Genomic DNA, 21,177 nt, shown 5'->3' with positions numbered 1-21,177 from the left:
AAATAAGTTTTTTCGTATTATTCATAAGTTTGTCAAGGTAGTTTATGAAAAAACAACTTATAAAATACAATTTTTGTTTGAGAACTTATAAAAATACAAGTAGTTAGAGAAGGGATGAAAAGAACAGAGAAAAATAGCTAGAGAATAAGAAGGAGCATTTCAATGTTTAGTAACTTGTATGTATCAAAAAAATGTTTAGTAACTTGCATGTCTGCAGAACAAACAGCAAGATTGGATCCTATCTAAAGATGTGTGATAGATTTTACAAAGAAGTGAAATGTAACTCCTTGTAACCCCTTCATCTATTTTCCTTTCATATCTCTGTGACTAACATTTGGATACTTTTACTAAGAAAGTCTGTAGGAGACAGAAATGAGAAATCCATTCTAATAAGACACCTCTATAAAACCAAATAAACTGTAACATTGGTTCAAAAATGAAGATCAAATTCATTTTGCACATGAAGATATCAAACCTTATCTCTTCGCAACCAAAATATTATGAAACCCATATCAAAGAATTATTTCAGCACCTTGTCAATAACTGAAACTCTGAGAAAACTTGGTTCTTAAAAGATTGACGAGAGGGAAACTAATCAAGCACGTGCAACAGACTGTAACTACTAACAGATGCAAACAATATAATCAATATGCAGAAGGCCAAGTTGGAGGTTGTGTGGACAGTATAATCAATACGCGAGTATATCAGAGTTACGAGAGTTCAAGGCACTCTAGAAGTGCAATGAGAATTGTATACTCATTAACTTATTGCATGTCTGCAAACAAATACAAAAAGAAGGCATGAAAACAAAAGCATTGTCGGTGCTGCATATGCAATTCACCGATATATTTTGGTCAGATTGACATTTCTGCGGAGGTTTGCAAAAAGAACAGACCTAGCCTTATCTAAAAGAACAATTACATTGTGAATACCAAGATTTTGAAAAATCGAACACAGAGACATGTATCATTTCGGCTAAGGTATCTACAGAGGGAAAATTGTTAAAGTGGCTTCTAACTAGACACACAGTTGAAAATTGTCAAGAAAAACAGAAAATTGCTTCATATTTTCAATCAAAGGAAACTAAGACATACAGAGAGGAGATTACTTCAACATCAAACACTCAGTTTCATGCAGTGACAGTAACAACACTTGTGGAGGCTCTTGAGGCACTCTTAACTAGGTACAATGATATAGGCACAAAACTTAGACACACACATCAATGAAAAAAATAAAATAGTTACATCAATTTAAATAATTTTAATCATTGTTTCTTTAATTTTATTTTGATTATGTACGTGTGCCTAACACCTGTAATTTATGACTGTGCCTAAGAAAAAATTGCTTCAACATAAAATACTCAGTTTCAAGCAGTGACAGTGACAACACTTGTGGAGGCTCTTTGCTTGTCCTAGATAACAAAACACGAGATCATGCCATCACAAAATATTGTAATTAGATAGCTACAGTAAAATCAAGACTTGACAGCTAAAAACAGATCAAAATGTACCATAGGTAAAGACTTGCAGCAAAATTGACAGAAGTATTTATTCCTTCGTCTGCATGCATTACATTATAGGTGGCGGTGTCTAGTTCCATCATATTATATATCTTTAACTTTTGAAATATAATATGATAGTTAAATTTCATTTGATTAATCTTTGTCAGCAGTGTGCTGTCGTAAAAAATTAATTAGTCGGCTGTGTGGGTTATATCTACTGGGTTCAACTTCGAAAATGATAGGTAGTAATAATAACATAACAATGAATGAAATCCAGAAACCACATACTAACAAAGCAAGAATAATTTAAAGAACCAATGTACGGTAAAAGAAAGTCAGCTTTGATTTACATTAGCAAGCAGAGAAAATATTAGAAGATTCACTGAGAAAAGTCAAGAAAATAATGTGCGAGAATAATCGTTTAGAAATTATATCTTTCAATATATCAACCATGTATGGTGGAAACTGAAAATTACTTAATAAGCCAATTACTTTTGGTCCATATCCATTGAGAAAGTCACACAGTTTTTAGTCATTTGATAGAAACGAAGAACTTGTAAAATCATAACAGAAGATCAACATTAAGTAAACTCAATTGAGACATAACTATAACTGATGAATTGAGTTTAAACATTATACAGCACCATAACAATGCAGGCGTTCAACGACAAAATAACATAACCAAGACCAACCTTAAGTAAGCTAAGCTTAGATATATATGTAACTGACCAATCAAGTTTCGATTTTACATGACCATAATAATGCAAGTGGTCAACATCACATCAAAATAACATAACAAACCCTGAATAACCACAACTTTCTTACATAGGATAGTTGAAGAAACCATTAGAACGCTTATCCGGCAATCCAAATTCCACCTCATTTTCCAGCATCTGAATATGTAATTACGAATTAGGAGTTTGCTGGTAAACATATAGCTAGTCTGCAAAAAGAACAATAAAAGAAGAAAATCAAACCCATCAAGATTGTTACATCTAGTTTAGAAACATCATAATAATAACTTGCCATGGTGATGTCCCGAATATATATATATATATATATATATATATATATATATAATATAAGTCATCCCACCAATGAGTCAAAACAAAATGCATAAAACATATCCAGATTTTAGTAAAAGCTAGTTGCATATGGAAAACAAAATTAAATGAAAATTTTATTTACAAAGATATTAGTTAGAATACCCATAGTCAATGTAACAACATTTCAATTTTTTCTTTATCTACAAGTACTAGTTGAAAAGTTTATTCCAATCTAACAACATAAAGTAAGCACGATAATCTATATCACATTAGAAATCTCTCGATGCAAGATAACATACTCAATAACAAATTCAACTTTGGAGGATCCACTCTGGAGGTGGCCAGAACAAGTTGTCATATTCAGGATAATCGGACAAAGGCGAAAGCCGACCTTCATCCAAGTGCAAAATACAAGTCTTAGGTGGCAAGAATGAAAACTGGTGGAAAATATTATCCATAAAGATGACGCAATTCCCATGAGCAATATGCAAATCAGAAGCAGAAGCAGAAAAAGAACAACCCTCCCCCAGTATCAAAACCCTATCCCCTAAACTCGTCAACCTGACCCACTTCTCCTCCTTCCCATTGAGCTTAAACAAATCAATCCTTACAGGACAATGATTAGAGAATCCAGTATATAACCAGTTATAAACGTCTGCTAACAACAAATCGCCCTCACTCTCCGCTAAGAATTTTATGTGTCCACCACCACCAACCAAAGGTTCAGCCACTAATTGGACACTTGAGTCCCATCCGACCCTAACTGTCCGTCCAATATTGTCAACCGCATAAGGCTGCCCTTTGAAAAGGCATATGTCTTTCAAGGTAGACAACATGTTGGGAATGCCCTTCCAATTCTCATCGCCACATTTGAACAGTACAGGTTCAGGGGTATGAAAGGGGAACGTTCCGAGAACTAGAGGTTGTTGTCCATGACACGTGACAACAACAACCTTTTCAGGGAAATGGTAGTAACTGTCATTGGGTTGACTGTACATTGAGATGTCGGTGTCAGGGATAAAGTTGGTTCTCAAATGGAGGACGGAGAATTTGTTGAAATCGAGCACGTAAGGGAAACGAACAGGATTGGAATCTAGGAGGAATGGGTGCATGAGTTTGGGTTTGCCAATTGAGTTTTGGCGAGTTCTTATCAACCAAGGACGAAGTAGGGTTTGATCTTGTTGCTGTTGCTGTGGTGGTTTGATGAGGAAGATACTTTGTTTGGAGAAGTAACATAATGGTGAAGTGTCGCTGTTGTTGTTGATGGGATCAACGTAGAATGATAATTTAGGGACTGGAATCTTGAAGGGTAAAATGTTGGTATGGTGATTTGAGATGGAAGAGCGCCGCCAATTGGAACAAATAGATCGGAAGCGAATGAGATCGACATCGACGTCGAAGCGTTGGGATATGAGATTGAGAAGCTCTTTTGGGAGTTCAGACCAGTCTACCTCTGCCGCCATGGATGATGTTGCCAATTCTCTTCTTGTTTGGAGAAATGAGAAACTAAAGAAGAAGAAGAGAAGGATGGAGCTGGGGCCAGGCGAGAACACAATGGATCTGAAGGGAAGACGATGACGGAGATGTCGGTGAAGAAGATGACGATTCTCGTGAGGTTCAGGTTTATTGTATACGATTTACTCCATTGTCTCTTAAATATAACTACTTTTTGCATATTTCACTCTCAAAGAAAAGTTACTAGTTTGAGTCAAAAAAAGAAAAGTTAATAGTGTATTTTATACTATCTATATATCTAAAATATCTTTTGAATATGTATATAATTAATTTTGACTTCTTATATTTCAAAGCACTTAGTGATATTAAATAAGAGTTTGTTTGAAAAGTAGCAACAAATGCATCTAATATCTAATAATTTGAAAAAGGGCCTTATAGTACCAAGATAAGCTATGCTTTTCTAATTAAACTTAGCCTTCATGAGTTATGAGTGTAATTCAGAAGTTAGCCTACTTGTATAATAAAGTATATTTTTCGTTTAAAGTGATTTTCTGCGTCATTGACCGTTCATTCATTCGGTAAATTTTAAAGTACAGAAGAAAATATAATAAGATTTATTGACCAAAATCACATGAATAAAGGGTGAAAATCAATAACCAATTATAAATTATAACTCTTTTCAAATATCAAACATGAGCTGAAACAAAATACTGATGTCTTGTGGGAAATATATAGAACACTTTTGGCAATTTCACTGCCATATTGACAAGATATAATATTAAAAGATTAAAGATGCATACTGCCGCGTTTTGCGCATGAACCCAATGTTGGACCTCACGACTCACGTCCTCTTTCTTCGCTTCACCCCTGCATAAAGTGACAAGGCTTTCTGTTACGAACTAAATGAAAGACCAAATTGTAATAAATAATGTCAAGGAAAATTTTGAAATAGATACAAATAAAGGATGAGCTATCATAGCCTAATCTAAATAAACAAGAAACAGCAAGGATAGATAAAGCCTAGTTATGTAAATCAGAACAACATGTTTCACAATGCCAGTTCTAATAAAGCAAACAAGAAAGAAAGAAAAAAAAGAGTTTGCAATCATAGTTATGTAACATGTCCTTGAAGACAACAGATGAAGAAAATAACATTTAAAACACTGGGGGAGGTTAATTTTGTTCCGAAAATCATCTCTTTTAAATGACATCATAAGGTTTGGTAAACAAATGAATAGAGAAGTGCATCTAAGTTTACAATCTCTCTAAAATTACCTCAAGCAAGCATTTTGGAGTGTCTCTAATCAAGGTACTAAATTGATTCAAGAGACAAAGCAACTAATATAAGCATTTTTGGTATTTACTAATTTCTATAAGTAGTTGAAAAGATTATGAAATCTAACAACGGAAACCAATAATGCAATATCACTATCACATTAGAAATCTTTGAATGCAAGATAACATACTTTTTTTAGGTTTACCCATGTGGCTCTTGACGATCCACTCTGGAGGTGGCCAAAACGGTGTTGTTGATGCGTAAAGTGATACATACACTTCCAGAGATCGATATCGTATTTGGAGATTGGGAGTTTGAAGTAGTGTAAAGTGTTATGGCGATTTATCGAGGAATTGCGCCAATGGGAACAAACTGATCGATATCGTGGGGGAGTCGTTCCGATATCAGATTCAGAACATCTTTTGGGAGTTTGGACCAGTCTGCCGCCGCTGCCGCCGCCATGATTCTCTTTTTTTCTTCTACTAGTTGTTTTTGTTTCTTGTGAGTAGAGGAAAAAAAAATTAATTATTTTTTTTACTGTAAAGAAAATTAAATTTGTTAAGAGTAATATAGTGATGACCATTTCGTTCGGTATTATGGAAAGAAATTGGAGAAAGAAAAATAAACAAATCAATATATGAAATTGATTTGCGTAATTTTCTTTTCTCTTACTTTCTTTCTATAAAACCAACCAAACGAATCATTAGGCTTTGGACCATATCAATGACCCCATATAAAAGGGCGGCCTCAGAGGCCGAGGTCTCATATACTTCTCTTTTTCTTTTCTTTTTTTGTTTTTTAGTAATGTTAGTTTTTTTTATTTTGTATGTTAATATTTAGGCATGGTACGCGTAGTCGAAGATTCAATGATGATTCTTTGAAATATGGTGGAGAAAAAGGGATGCTAAAGAAAAATTCATTCGTGTTCAAACAACGTGGAATCATGGCAATCTCTTTCCACGAGAAGCATAGGTGTGGGGCCTTAAAATCATTATTTCTCGGTTACGAAATTTAGGATTTTCTAACATTGTTATAGAACTAGATTGCAAGCTAGTGATTGATGACATTAGAGGTAAACTAGATTTTCCTAGGAAATTTGGCACTATGTTATTCACGTGCAAAGCTTCTAAGTTCATTATCAAACTTTAGGATAAGCTTTATTATGAGACAAGTCAACAATATTGCTCACTTGTTAGCAAAGAGCGGCTTGTCTTTTACTAGTTGCCAAGAATTTGATTATATATCATCCATTATTGAAACTATGTTGATGAATAAAATGAGTTAAGATTTTTACAATATAAAAAAATAAAAAAAATAAAAAAAATTTGCCTAAAGATTCTCTCACTACAAAAACTGTAGATGAAATTTTGAAACAAAAATATCATATATCATATACATGAAGTGAAAATTTCTAAGAAAGAACTTTAGGGTGAATCAATTAGGATTTAGGATTCAAAACATAGGTCTCCCACCATCAAAATGAAGGACAATACTTTCCCTTGAAACCTGCCCTTATCATGAGCTTAAGCTTAGCAGGCAATATGCAGTAGCAGCCTGACCCATCTCAAAATGATGTATATAGTTAGGCAAGTGAGGCAAATCAGTCATGAATCTAAGCTTTATTCACCTTACACCTAAGTATTTGTGTATCTATCTGAACATAATCATTCTAACTATAAAACTGTTCTAACTGATCCGGCATTAGTTTTATAGCCATTTTATTCACCTTAAATTTAGTGCTGACCGACTAAGATTATTTATTTGCATAAACTCAAAAATAAGTTAATCCAAACGGACCTTAAACCATGAAAGAAACTCTTAACATATAAAAATATACAAGTAGTTAGAGAATGGATTAAAAGAACAGAGAAAAATAGCTAGAGAATAAGAAAGAGCATGTCAATGTTTAGTAACTTGCATGTCTCCGAACAAAGAGCAAGATTGGATCCTAATTAAAGATGTGTGATAGATTTTACAAAGAAGTGATATATAACTCCTTGTAACCCCTTCATCTATTTTCCTTTCATATCTCTGTGACTCTAACATTTGGATACTTTTTTACTAAGAAAGTGTAGGAGAGTCGTAATAAAAATAGTGATTTTGATGTAAAATAATTTAGAGATTAATTTTTAGAGATTTTTAGAAAAGTTGAATTTACTTTGTGTTTGTTTATTATAATAAAAATCACTTTTTTAAAATAAAATAATCTTTAGTTTGTTTGGATAGAACTTATAAAAGTGATTTTTTTAATTATAAATAATTTTTTTCTTTTAATATTTCTTTTCTCTCTCCTCTAAAAAAATCTATTATTTTATAAGCTACTCTTAGTAGCTTCTCATTTTTAGCTGTTTTCTGATTATTTTTAGCTTCTGATTATTTTAAAAATCTGTAACAAACAGATGCAAAACAATTAAAAGTGATTATTTTTATAAAAAAATGATTTTTTTTAAAAATAAGCTATAACAAACGGCATCAGAAATGAGAAATCCAGTCCAACAAGACACCTCTATAAAACCTATCATTTGTTCAAAAATGAAGATCAAATTCATTTTGCACATGAAGATATCAAACCTTATCTCTTCGCAACCAAAATATTATGAAGCCCATATCAAAGAATTATTTCAGCACCTTGTCAATAACTGAAACTCTGAGAAAACTTGGTTCTTAAAAGATTGACGAGCGGGTAACAGACTGTAACTACTAACTGATGCAAACAATATAATCAATATGCAGAAGGCCGAGTTGGAGGTTGTGTTGTGTAGACAGTATAATCAATACGCAAGTATGTCAGAGTTGCGAGATTGACATTTCTACAGAGGTTTGCAAAAAGAACAGACCTGTGGAGGCTCTTGAGGCACTCTTAACTCGGCACAATGATATAGGCACAAAACTTAGGCACACACACATCAATGAAAAAAATTAAAAGAAAATTGTTGCATACTGCCGCATTTTGAGCATATGTTGTGTCTCATGACTCACGTCCTCTTTCTTTGCTTCCCCCCTGCATAAAGTGACAAGGCTTTCTGTTAAGAACTAAATGAAAGACCAAATTGTAATAAATAAATTTCAAGGAAAATTTTATATAATTAAATTAATATATCAATTTTCTACCTCTAAAACTGAGAATTACAAATAAAGTAATGCAGACATGAGTTATGCACAACGAAGAAAATTTCGAAATAGATACAGATGAAGGATGAGCTATCATAGCCTAGCGAGGATAGATCAAGCCTAGTTAAGTAAATCAGAACAACATTTTTCACAATGTCAGTTCTAATAAAGCAAACAAGAAAAAAAAGAGTTTGCAATCATAGTTTCGTAGCTTGTGCTTTAAGACAACAGATAAAGAAAATAGCATTTCAAATTCAAACACTAGGAGAGGTTGATTTTGTTCCAAAAATCGTCTCTCTTAAATGGCATCATAAGGTTTGGTAAACAAATGAATGTACAAGTGCAACCAAGTTTATAATCACTCTAAAATTACATCAAGCAAGCATTTTGGAGTGTCTCTAATGCAAGGTACTAAATTGATTCAAGAGACAAAGCAAAGAATATAAGCATTCTTGGTATTTACTCATTTCTATAAGCGGTAGTTGAAAAATTTATCATATCTAATAGCAGTTGAAACTAAACACAATAATGCAATATCACTATGACCAGTGGCGGAGCCAGGATTATAGCGGAGCTTGGGCACAATTTTAACCACAATATTTTTTTGGATAGCATGAGTTAAAACAAAAAAAAAACTAGAAAAAACCAACAAAACATGAGTCAAATAAGAGGGATAAAATATAACATACCAATAGTATACTACATAAAATTAGGAGGTAAATGCCCTTTCCGAGACTTCTTTGCGGTGAAGGATCGGATAATATCAATATCATCAAGTGACTTGAATATCTCCCGCTCGGTATAACATATCATCAAGTCATTGAACCACTCATCATTGATCTTGTTGCGCAATTTATTCTTAATAATCGACATTGCTGAAAAAGCCCTTTCAACGGATGCTGTCGACACCGGTAATATCAAAGCCAGCTCAATAAGTTTGTAGACCAATGGAAATACGAAACGTTTATCAGTTTGAACCATCTTCAAAGCCAAACTTTTGAACATCTTCGCAAGTAGAAAATGATACATGTCTTCTAACATGAACTATATATGTCTCAAGTTGCTCCCTTATTGTTCCACGGTCATTATTAGAAAAGTCTTCATGATAAATATCAGCAAGACGAGCAAGTTTATCAACATCAAACTTGGAGAAAGAATTCTTGGGGTCAAGACATGAGAAAGAACTAAGCACAATGTTACTTCGTTCACTAAAGCGGTGATCCATCTCCACACATATTTTGTCAATAGCAACATAAAAAATCTCTGCACGGTAATGATGAAGATTAGTGACAGTCTTTCCTTCTAACCTTGAACGACCCCGAACCGGTATTTCTTGATTCATATCTAGCACCGGAATACCTTTAGCAATACAAAATTTTTGGACATTATCAAATAAATCATCCCAACCACTCTCTCTCAATGTGGCCAACCGAGCTTTGACATCATCAACTAAATCCATGGCAAGGCCAATGTCTAGGAGTAGCTAATCTGCTTTGGTATCTATCATGTTCCTTGATATTTTGAATGTTTGATATGATATTCTATGTTTCTGACTTTGTAGATAATGTTCAATTTGAAAACAATGATTGCAAATTGAATTTTGATGCTTAATCATAATGTTGTATGATAACATCCATATGAACAAATGAATTTCTTTCAACCTGTTTGTTTAAAATATAATAATCAATGATGAAAATGATATAGGCTTCCGAGAAGAAACTTTCAAATCCAATGAGGGAAATCAAAGTGCAAAAGCTTGTACTGAACATCTCAGTCGGTGAAAGTGGAGATCGTCTCACCAGGGCTGCCAAGGTTCTTGAACAGCTTAGTGGCCAAACTCCTGTTTTCTCTAAAGGTAATTTTTCTATTATTTGGCCTTTATCTTCTCACCAGTTATTTTACATTTTTATAAATATTCTTATCTGATTTGTTAAGGACAGTTTGATAATTGGAAATCAAAGAGCGCGAGAAACATAATAATTCCGATGAAATGGTTGCTTAAGTTATTATGTTTTAGGTTTGAAAAAAATCGGACAGTTGTTTACATGTTTTTCTTTCTTTTTCCAGCCTTGTTTCTGAATACTCTAAACTAACTTTTTTATGACAGATTTATAATAAAAATTGATGCGTGTGAGATACATGATAAATTGTTAGTAGACTAGCTTAACCACGACAGTGAACAGTCACAAGTTCATGACATAGTTTGCACGTGTACTGGACATTTTTGGCTGTGTTTGTGTTCTGATTGTTTCTTCTTTCACTCTTTTCTTATTGACAGCTAGGTACACCGTCCGTTCCTTTGGTAAGGAACGAAAAAATTGCTTGCTACGTCACTGTTAGAGGCGACAAGGCAATGCAGCTTTTGGAGAGCGGTTTGAAGGTCAAGGAATATGAGCTGTTGAGGAGAAACTTCAGTGATACTGGTTGTTTTGGCTTTGGCATTCAGGAACATATTGATTTGGGAATCAAGTAAGCTGAAAAAACACTTCTATTTTATGCTGAAAGAGACTTCTTATTTGATTGATATACATATTTGATTTGTTGATATGTAGAGATTGTATATTCTGATATGATGACAACTTGAATTTGTAATACGGTTATTGTGGTTGTTTATGATCTGATATGGCCGTATCCGTTTCTGGTGGCGGCTGCAGTAGCAGAGATTTTGCTGCGACATCACAGTGTTATGTGAAAGTTTAAGCCATATTTAGTTCCACAACAGAAAGTACCAACACTAATTGGGTTTAGGTTTCTGTTGTGGTTTAGTTTCTTTAAATTGTGTTTACGTTGGAATTTGGTAAACAACCGCTAGTTTAAGTATTTAAACTCGCGAGATCAACTAGTAAATCTCAGGACAATTTTGTGTTTATTCGTTTCAAGAAAACTGTTTGAAGGTTCGTTTGAATAAGGAAACGAACATTTAGGAATTAAAATATTTTAAAGCATACAAGAGAAACTAATTCGAATCGCCTCGAAGTAGCAGTTTCTCAAGCAAGTATCTGGATTCAGACTTAGAAAAAATTACTGGAAAACAAATTGCATTGCATTGAATGAAAAACAATTACAAATAAAGATGGTTCACAAAACATACATTTCTCCTTCGAATTCCGTTCGTTCGATCGCTGAGTACTTAGAATTTTTAGAGAGAATGTTTGTATAAATTTTGTGACCTTTGTTCTGAATGAAAAACTACTATAAATACTACTACAAAGTGGTAACTGTTCTTCGATCATCTGGACGCTCCTCCATTTGCCACGTCGACCACGTTTTCCACTTTCATCTTTCATTCCTTCAGCGCGCGCCAAGACCTCTTGGGCCATTCGTTGTTCCTTCTTTGGGCCTGGCCCAACTCTCCATCGGTTCGATTTCGCGCTTTCGATAACTTCCTGGCAAGACCAAAATTGGACGCGTTATCCATATCTTTCGAGGCGCTTTTGGCTTCGACCTAGATGGCTTTCGACGCCACCTTTGAAGGTTTTATTTTAACAATATTACCCCCAAATAAATATTGGACCCACCAATTATATTTAATTGATAAATACCAAATTTATATCCAACAAATTGCCCCCCAAAAAAGCCATTTTCGACTGTGTCTATCGCAAGAGGAAGTGGCGTTTTTGAAAATATTAATGGATATCCTTCTTTCCATTTATCTCGGGCTCAAGCACACCACGTCCTCTTGGAAGGGGACGAATCAAGATTCCAGCTTCCAAACCTCCACGCACTAGAATCCTTCGCCCTAGGCCGGCACCCGCCAAGGTAGTAGAAACCATCATTCTCTCTTCTGATTCTTCAAGCTCTAGTTCAGATGATGAAGATGAAGACTACCTCAAGTTCCTCAGTACCCTAGAGCCTGATGAAGAATACCCAGGAACTCCAACTCCTTCTTCTGAGGATGAAGACTCTCAGATCTCAGAACTTTCCAATTCTGATTCAAAGGATGAGGGAACTCGGGTTCAGGGTAAACCCTAAGTGTTTATCTTTCAACATTCAACCATTTCTTGTATTTTCTTGAACATTCTTGAATGATTGGTTGTATTGTTGATTTTATATGAAATAAAACTTGATTATTGGCATTTCCTTTTACCATTTCGCAAATTTTATTCTTGCGTTATTCATTTTTTATGGTTATTTCTTGCAACATTGGCTTGTATTTCTTTAAATATTTGCCATTCATGTTGACTGAACGTTTCTCAGGAGTTAACTCTTCAATCTCATAAGCTCCATTTGACAAAACTTGAGAAATCTTAAATGGTCCTTCCCAATTGGGTGACCATTTTCCAAAGACTCGATCTCGTCTGTCCATGGGGAGGATGACTTTCCAAACTAAGTCTCCTACGTCAAAGAGTTTGGATTTAACCCTTTTGTTATATGCTCTAGCAATTCGTTCTTTTTGTCGAATCAAAGCATCTAACGCCTGCAACCTTTCCTCATCCACGTCTGTTAATTCATCTAACATTATGTTCTCATAGTGATCAGGAGGTAGTTCCCATTGCCTTTGTACTCGAATCGACTGCATCATTATTTCAACAGGTAACACGGCATCGTGACCATATGTTAGTCGAAAAGGTGTCGAACCTGTTGACTCTTTAGGAGAATTCCTACATGCCCATAGGACTTGGTCCAGGGTCTTATGCCAATTCTTTGGTTTTTGGGCAACGTGCTTTTTAATTAAACTAATTATAACCTTGTTGGCTGCTTCAACTTGGCCATTTGCTTGAGCATAATAAGGCGTCGAAGTCATTAGCTTAAAACCTGATTGTTCAGCAAAATCTTGCATCTTTCGACCAACAAACACCGTTCCTTGGTCAGTAGTGATCGTCTCAGGAAGCCCAAACCTATAAATAATATGGTCTTGGATAAAACTGATCATTGTTTCCTGATCCACGTTTGTTAGGGCCACAGCCTCTATCCATTTGGTAAAATAATCAATCCCAACTAGTATATAGCGCTGGTTCTTGGATGACGCGGGCCTTATCTCACCAATTAAATCTAAAGCCCAGCCTCTAAAAGGCCAAGGTTTGATAATCGAATGCAACTCACTGGCAGGGACGTGTTGTATCCCCGCGTGTTTTTGACACTCTTGACAACCTTTCGCATATTCTATGCAGTCCTTAAGCATGGAAGGCCAATACAAACCCTGTCGAAACAAAAGCCATTTCATCTTGTGGCCTGCTTGATGGGCACCACAGGCTCCACTATGGGCATTTGAAACTGCTACATACGCTTCGTTTTCATTTAGGCATTTCAACAAAACCCCTTCAGGAGTCTTCTTAAATAGTTCATTTCCCATGATTGTGTAATTCAAAGCTCTATACTTAACCTTCCTATCGGCTGTACCTGTTGGATTTTCTATATATTTAACAATGGGTTGTCTCCAATCCGTGTCAGCCAAATTGTCAATCACAAAGACTTCAGTCATTACTTCATCAAAGTGTGCATCAGCCATTTCGGACTCCCTTTCGCCATTTGGTTCATTTGCCCCCAGCTGATGGGGTATTACCTCACTTGAGATTAGTTTCTCTTTAATTTCAACTATCTCATCTAATTTTTTCCCTGTTACTTTATAACCAGAAGCTATTTGGGCTAAGTCATTTGCTTCTTGGTTTTCGATCCGAGGCACGTGTTGAATGTCACACGAATCAAATCGTTTTAGTAACGAGAAGGCAATGACAAAGTATTTCATCAAATGTTCTTGAATGCATTTGTATTCCTTTGTCAATTGTTTTATTACTAACTCAGAATCTCCTCTGATTTTAACATGTTTTGCCCCCAAGTCCAAAATAATCTTTAGACCTACAATTAAAGCCTCGTACTCGGCTTCATTATTGGAGCATGTTCCATTAATCTTGTACTTAAATTTTGTTGGAATCTTTAAAGGAGAAATGATTAAGATTCCAACTCCTGTACCATGTTTGTGCTTCGAGCCATCAAAGTACAACATCCAAGGTTCATGTTCTACATATGTTATTGGGGTCTCAGTCACCGAGTGGTCAACAAGAAAATCAGCCACTACTTGACCCTTTACAGCCCTCAGGGGTTGGTAAGTCAATGAATATTCAGTTAAAGCTAAAGCCCATTTCCCAATTCGACTATGCAAAATTGGTTTTAACAACATATGCTTAATGATGTCAAAATGAGAATAAACATAAACATGAACTGGTTTGATATATTGCTTAAGTTTGGTACAAGAGAAATACAAACATAGACAAAGCTTTTCAATTGGACTATATCTAGTCTCAGCATCATTCAAGATTCTACTTAGATAATAAATAGCCTTTTCTACGCCATTTTCATCCTCTTGTGCGAGCATGCTTCCAATAGTCGAATCTGATGCTGCGATGTACAACTTCATTGCTTTGTTTCGAATAGGAGGCATTAAAGTTGGAGGCTTCGACAAGTATGCCTTAATATCATCAAATGCCTTTTGTTGTTCCATTCCCCATTCAAATACATCACCTTTCTTGAGCCTCAGCAGTGGAGAAAAAGGTTGAGCTTTACCACTTAGGTTTGATATAAACCTTCTCAAGAAATTGACCTTTCCTAGCAAAGATTGAAGCTGTTTCTTCGTTCCTGGAGGTTCTGTCTCCATGATAGCCTTTGTCTTATTTTGGTTAATTTCTATGCCCTTCTTATGCACAACAAAGCCAAGGAAATCTCCTGCATGTACACAAAAAGCACATTTCAGTGGATTCATTTTTAATCCACATTTTCTCATTCTTTCGAACGATTTTTTAAGATGTTCGATATGTTCATCCTGGGAAGCGGATTTCACAACAATATCATCAATATAAACCTGGTTGTTCGAATGAACTTGCATTTGAGCAACCTTTCAATTTCTGCTTTGATCTTTGTCATGATTTCCGGTGCAAACCTCCTTGGAAGCTGCTTTACAGGTTTCTTATCTGGTCGAAGGGGTAGCCTATGCTCCACAAGATTTCTGCTTAACCCAGGCATTTCGTTATAGTCCCATGCAAAGCAGTCTCTGTATTTCTTAAGCAACTCGACCATTTTTTCTTTTAGGGCTGGGTCTATATTGGCACTAATGTAAGTTGGCCTTTTAACAGAGCCATCTCCAATATCAACCTCCTGCAAAGGATCTTGGGCTTGCATTCTCTGAATCGAACTATGTGGATCTTTCTCAAAACCCAAAGGCTCATCATCATAGATGCAATCTAACCTTTGCTTCTCTCCATCATTTACTTCACTAACCTCCAAGGCCAGTTTGTCCCTTAAGTTATCATTGGCTTCGACAGCCATATTTTCTTGAACATTAATGGCCTCAAGAGCCATTTTGATTCTATTCTCGGCTGCGTAAGCCGTAATTCGATCCCATGCTGGGGACTCAATCATCAAACTCATCATGGTTGACCCATCCAGACACTGGTGGGTATGCATCCTCACACAAGGGTTTCTCTATGTCTTCCCTCTCCCAACAAAAACCATGGGTTGGATGCAACTTAACTGAGTGGTATACATTTTTTGATACCACTTCATTTGGATCGAAGGCAGCATCTTGCTCACCACAAGGAGCAATCGAGGCCAGGTTTTTGTCGAAATTCTGTAAAGTCACGGTGCCTGTCTCTGAAACATATGCACTCTGATCTGCTTCTACGTTCTCGACTAAACCATCTTCTCTCCAGATGATTAATCTTTGGTGCATGGTTGAGGGAACAGCTCCAACACCATGTATCCATTCTCTACCTAATAACAAATTGTAATTAGGTTTGGCAGCTATGACCATAAACAAGGTCTTTCGAACTGTACTACCAACACAAACTTCCAACTGCACTGCCCCCAGGGAATGACCAGTTTTTCCTTCATAGTTGGCCAACACCACATTGTGGGAATGAAGGTCTGTGTCATAGAGACCTAATTTCTTCAACATGAAGTGAGGCATGATATTCACCACGGCTCCTCCATCCACTAAGACTTTATTGATTCCCACATTATTGACTTTTGCCCTAATGAACAAAGCCTTCAAGTGGTTCTGCATTCCCAGATCTGGCTTTTCGAAGACAGCTTTTTGCTCTTCAACACAACCATTTTGCATAACATAATAACACATTGGCTTATGATCAGCCAAATTAAGGGCTTCGAAGTCCTCTTCCAATTCATTGACTTCAGTAGGTATATCATATTCCAGTGGCAGAATCGACACCACATTGACCATGACATCAAAATCAGACCCCTCATCCAGGAGATCATCATCTTCCATGTCATCCTCATCTTCTGCCCCTCCTTGGGCATTTTCAGCTATGGGCTCTTCCAATATTATGGAGAGCCTCTCCTTTACTGGCCTCTTGGCCATTTCAACCTTTTCAGCCTTCTGGGTTGCTACAGCCTTGCCCCCAGCCTCAGCCTCTTTTGCTGTCAACTTTTGTTTCCTCTGGAACCTTCGCCACTGAGTGCGGGTCATAGGATTCTTTCCCTTATAGTTATTCCTATAAGAGTATTTGTTGACTTCAGTGGCAGCATTCACTGTTTCCTTCCCAGCTACCACTTTTGAACCCTTGGGTTCAGATACAATGTTCACATTAACATTGCTAGAGCTTCCATTTTCCATCATCCTTCGATTAAAAGTGACATACTGTCCACTCACCCATTGGTTAACAGGTGCTCTCCCAGATGGTTTGAAAGTGTTTTGGGGGCCTAGCCTCTGATGGATCGAAAGGCCTTTGGTAATAGGCTTTCCCCAGTTGGCCCCTTTGTAAGGCCAAGCTTTTTGATTTGGCCTAGATTTTGGCCATTTTCTCTTGTTTTCAGCATAAGGTACAACACTTTGAAGGCCTGCAGTAGCCTCTTTGTCACACACAGCACTGCATCTAGGGCAAAGCATCACTTCAGCATTCTTCAGCTTGCACCTATTTAGGAAGTCCACCAATTCTTCCTCAGCATTGGGGTACACCTCACGTACCCTCTTTTCATACTCCTCTTCAGGCACAGCCTTGATTGGAGCAGCAGCGTCTATCACTTCAACCATGTTGCAGTCATAGACTTCGACATAGGTAGCGTCTGCAGGTGGCAAGGGATCTGAATCTACCTTCATTGGAGGCTTTGCCTTATCAGCATACTTCAGCCTTCCTTCATTCAGCGCTTTTTGCACCAAATCCCTGAAAACAACACATTGATAAGTTTTATGTCCCAAATAATTATGAAACTTACAATAACCTCTTTTCTTTCTTTGTTCTATTGGTGGTATTTTCATATCTTTTGGCACAATAATTTGGCCGTCAGTCACCAATAAATCAAAAATCTCATCACATTTAGTGATGTCGAAAGTATAAGTCTTCGTAACAAACTTATCATTTTTTGGTTCGATAGGATTTTTTCCATTCGACGGCCTCAACAATTTGCAAGTGTAAGGAGGCCCAGGCTTTAATTCAGCCACATTAATATCACTATCATCGAAATCTAAGTATTCATCACTCATTTCATAATCAATTTCATTATCATAGGAATCGACAAAACCTATTTCTTTCTTTTTCTGAAACTTAGAATTTCTAACTTTTTCAGCTTTTAACCTTTCGATTTGTCTCACTCTGTCAGCCAACTGTGACATGTCTCGAAGGTATTGGGTATCCAATTTCTTTCGAATTGAATAATCTAACCCACCAGCAGCCATTTCCACTAGCTCGTGTTCAGGCACTTGAGTAAAGCACCTGGATTTCAGCAAACGAAACCTATTTAAATAGTCATCAATTGACTCTTGGTTTTTCCTTTTTACACTGGCTAACTCTTTCAGACTTATCTTGGTTTGGCCCATATAAAATTGCTCGTGGAAAATCCTTTCCAATTGGGCCCAACTATTGATCGAATTGGGAGGCAAAGTTGTAAACCAAGTAAATGCATTCTTGGTAAGCGAATTAGGAAAATACTTCATTCGCAAATTTTCATTATTCGCCAAATTCCCAGACTCAGCTAGATACCTGGCAATATGTTCTACGGTTGACTCATTAGTGTCCCCGGCAAACTTAGTATATTTTGGGACTTTCCAACCTCTTGGTAACTCGGTTTGCAGCACATATTCAGTGAAGGCAGAGACAAAGTTTGGCCTTCGACAACCCGTGTTTAGGCCGTTTTGGGCCAAAATCGTTTCGACCATGTTAGCCAAATTGTGTTGGCCAAGCAAATTATTGTTTTGCACCTCTCGCACTACCTCGTCAGGATCCTGGTTCCTCCTAACCATTACCACTGGAGGGTTCTGATGTACCACTTGTGGATTTGGGTTCATAACAGGAGGGTTTTGATTTACTAATTGAGGCATTTGATTAACCTCGTGAGGATAATAGGTTTCCTCTTGTACAACTGGTGTAGGTGTTGGGTTAGGAACTGTTTCAGTAGCCACATAGGTTGGCCTTTGCTGCACTGGAGTCGAAGACATTGCAGGTAGTATTACTTGTGGAGTAATGGGATTTACTCTAGGAGGTGGTGGGGGTGTCCCAAAAAAATCTGCAATTCGACTCATTTGAAATGCCAACATTTGATAACTCTCGTTGGTATTCTGAATTAATGGATTAAACACAGTACCCATTTGTTGTGTTAAGAGATTAACCATTTCATGGTTGCTCTCATCCATTTGTTGTCTCAAAGACAACACAGATGCAGTCGTTAAGGGTGTGGGAGTTACCCTTGACGAAGTATACCTATCAGGTTCGAAACTTGGCATCCCTAAACCAAGTGTAGGGGGAGGCCCATACATAAAACTCTGACCTGATGGTGGTTTCGAACGTCCAAAACCAGCAGTTACGGACGGAATTGCCATAGTTGGAATTGGCAAAGTTGGAATAACATCATGCACAGTCGAAATGGTTGGACTGGAGAATATTGGAACATTCACTAACTCAGATGTTACCAAACTTTGTGGAGGTGGATCGACTCCACCACTCGAACTTGCTTCACTACTCATCGCACTAGAACTTGGAGTTTTACTAGGATTAGATCTCTGAGTAGTTTTAACCATAACCTAACTTATCATGAGTTATATGCAAGTAACAAGTTTTTTTATTCCACAATATAAAAATAAACACAACTTTAACAAACACAAAACCCGTCCCACTGGGCGTGCCAATTTGTTTACGTTGGAATTTGGTAAACAACCGCTAGTTTAAGTATTTAAACTCGCGAGATCAACTAGTAAATCTCAGGACAATTTTGTGTTTATTCGTTTCAAGAAAACTGTTTGAAGGTTCGTTTGAATAAGGAAACGAACATTTAGGAATTAAAATATTTTAAAGCATACAAGAGAAACTAATTCGAATCGCCTCGAAGTAGCAGTTTCTCAAGCAAGTATCTGGATTCAGACTTAGAAAAAATTACTGGAAAACAAATTGCATTGCATTGAATGAAAAACAATTACAAATAAAGATGGTTCACAAAACATACATTTCTCCTTCGAATTCCGTTCGTTCGATCGCTGAGTACTTAGAATTTTTAGAGAGAATGTTTGTATAAATTTTGTGACCTTTGTTCTGAATGAAAAACTACTATAAATACTACTACAAAGTGGTAACTGTTCTTCGATCATCTGGACGCTCCTCCATTTGCCACGTCGACCACGTTTTCCACTTTCATCTTTCATTCCTTCAGCGCGCGCCAAGACCTCTTGGGCCATTCGTTGTTCCTTCTTTGGGCCTGGCCCAACTCTCCATCGGTTCGATTTCGCGCTTTCGATAACTTCCTGGCAAGACCAAAATTGGACGCGTTATCCATATCTTTCGAGGCGCTTTTGGCTTCGACCTAGATGGCTTTCGACGCCACCTTTGAAGGTTTTATTTTAACAATATTACCCCCAAATAAATATTGGACCCACCAATTATATTTAATTGATAAATACCAAATTTATATCCAACAAATTGTTTTGTATAAATAGTTTGAAATGTTTTATCCGAACCATCTCTAACTCAGTTTGATTTTATGGTTCTTCTCATTATACCTTTTTCCTCTTAAAAAAGGAATTCAATCTATGGTTGTCTTTGTTTATCGATTCCTTTTCCTCTGCATCTCTGTTCTCTTATTCAAATGATGATTTATTTACCATATTCATGTTTAAAAATGTGCTTCAGGTATGATCCTTCTACTGGTATTTATGGTATGGATTTCTTTGTTGTCTTGGAGCGCCCTGGTTACCGTGTTGGACGTCGTCGCCGTTGCAAGGCACGTGGTTGAATCCAGCACCGTGTCACAAAGGACGATGCAATGAAATGGTTCCAAGTTAAATACGAAGGAGTTATTTTAAATAAGTCCCAGGCAATTGTTTAATTGGATCAGATCGTTCTTCAGAGTTTTAAATTTTGTTTGAGTGTAGTTTGATGTTTCTTGAATCAGTAACTTAAATTTTATCATCGGTTGGATAATACATTTTGTAACTTAAATTTTATCATCGGTATGGATAATACTTTTTACTTGTTATGTAAGCTGTCTGTTTATTTTTTTCTAAATATTATCAATTTTTGACATCTATATTTGATAACATGTTGATGTTATGGAGTTGACTGATCTATCTTTGTAGCATTTGCCAGAAATTAAATCACATATGTGGAGTGTTGTTTGTCTTTTGAGTGTGTTTCGTTATGGCTTACGAAAACTGATTTTGAATGAATTAATTTTGTAAAGTTGATTATGTCTAAAAGTCAGTTGAAGGTAAAGAGACTTATGTTTAAATACATTAATGTGAAATAAGTTGATCAATACATTTCAGTGTAAAAATCAATTCAAGTTCAAATTTTTAGCTTCAAAGTAGAATCAATTATCATTTATGGAGAAAATAATTAAACATGTCAAAATTA

General features: G+C 36.3%; 1 protein-coding gene, 1 long non-coding RNA gene and 2 pseudogenes across 2 annotated transcripts; 1 reads left to right on the top strand and 3 right to left on the bottom strand.

The window, feature by feature from the left end:
- Positions 1-2,076: 2,076 nt before the first annotated feature.
- LOC123916866 lies at positions 2,077-5,796 on the bottom strand. Its single transcript, XR_006812270.1, has 3 exons — positions 5,469-5,796; positions 4,803-4,869; positions 2,077-2,444 (listed from the first exon to the last, which is right to left on the bottom strand). It is a non-coding gene; the product is annotated as an uncharacterized LOC123916866 (long non-coding RNA).
- On the bottom strand, positions 2,485-4,796 carry LOC123916864 (F-box protein SKIP23-like). The gene has a single exon (XM_045968438.1). The coding sequence runs from the start codon at positions 4,008-4,010 to the stop codon at positions 2,859-2,861; it is 1,152 nt and encodes a 383-aa protein (XP_045824394.1). The 5' UTR covers positions 4,011-4,796; the 3' UTR covers positions 2,485-2,858.
- A 3,159-nt stretch (positions 5,797-8,955) lies between the features above and the next one.
- Positions 8,956-10,004, bottom strand: LOC123915319 (annotated as a pseudogene).
- An 80-nt stretch (positions 10,005-10,084) lies between these two features.
- LOC123916328 lies at positions 10,085-20,824 on the top strand (annotated as a pseudogene).
- Positions 20,825-21,177: the final 353 nt, after the last annotated feature.

The sequence above is a fragment of the Trifolium pratense genome, linkage group LG3, assembly GCF_020283565.1.
Source record: "Trifolium pratense cultivar HEN17-A07 linkage group LG3, ARS_RC_1.1, whole genome shotgun sequence".
NCBI lineage: Eukaryota > Viridiplantae > Streptophyta > Magnoliopsida > Fabales > Fabaceae > Trifolium > Trifolium pratense.
This window is presented reverse-complemented; position numbering and strand designations above follow the sequence as displayed.

Coding starts and splice junctions, on each gene's coding strand:
- LOC123916864 (XM_045968438.1), bottom strand. CDS start 4,010: ATGGCGGCAGAGGTAGACTGGTCTGAACTCCCAAAAGAGCTTCTCAAT.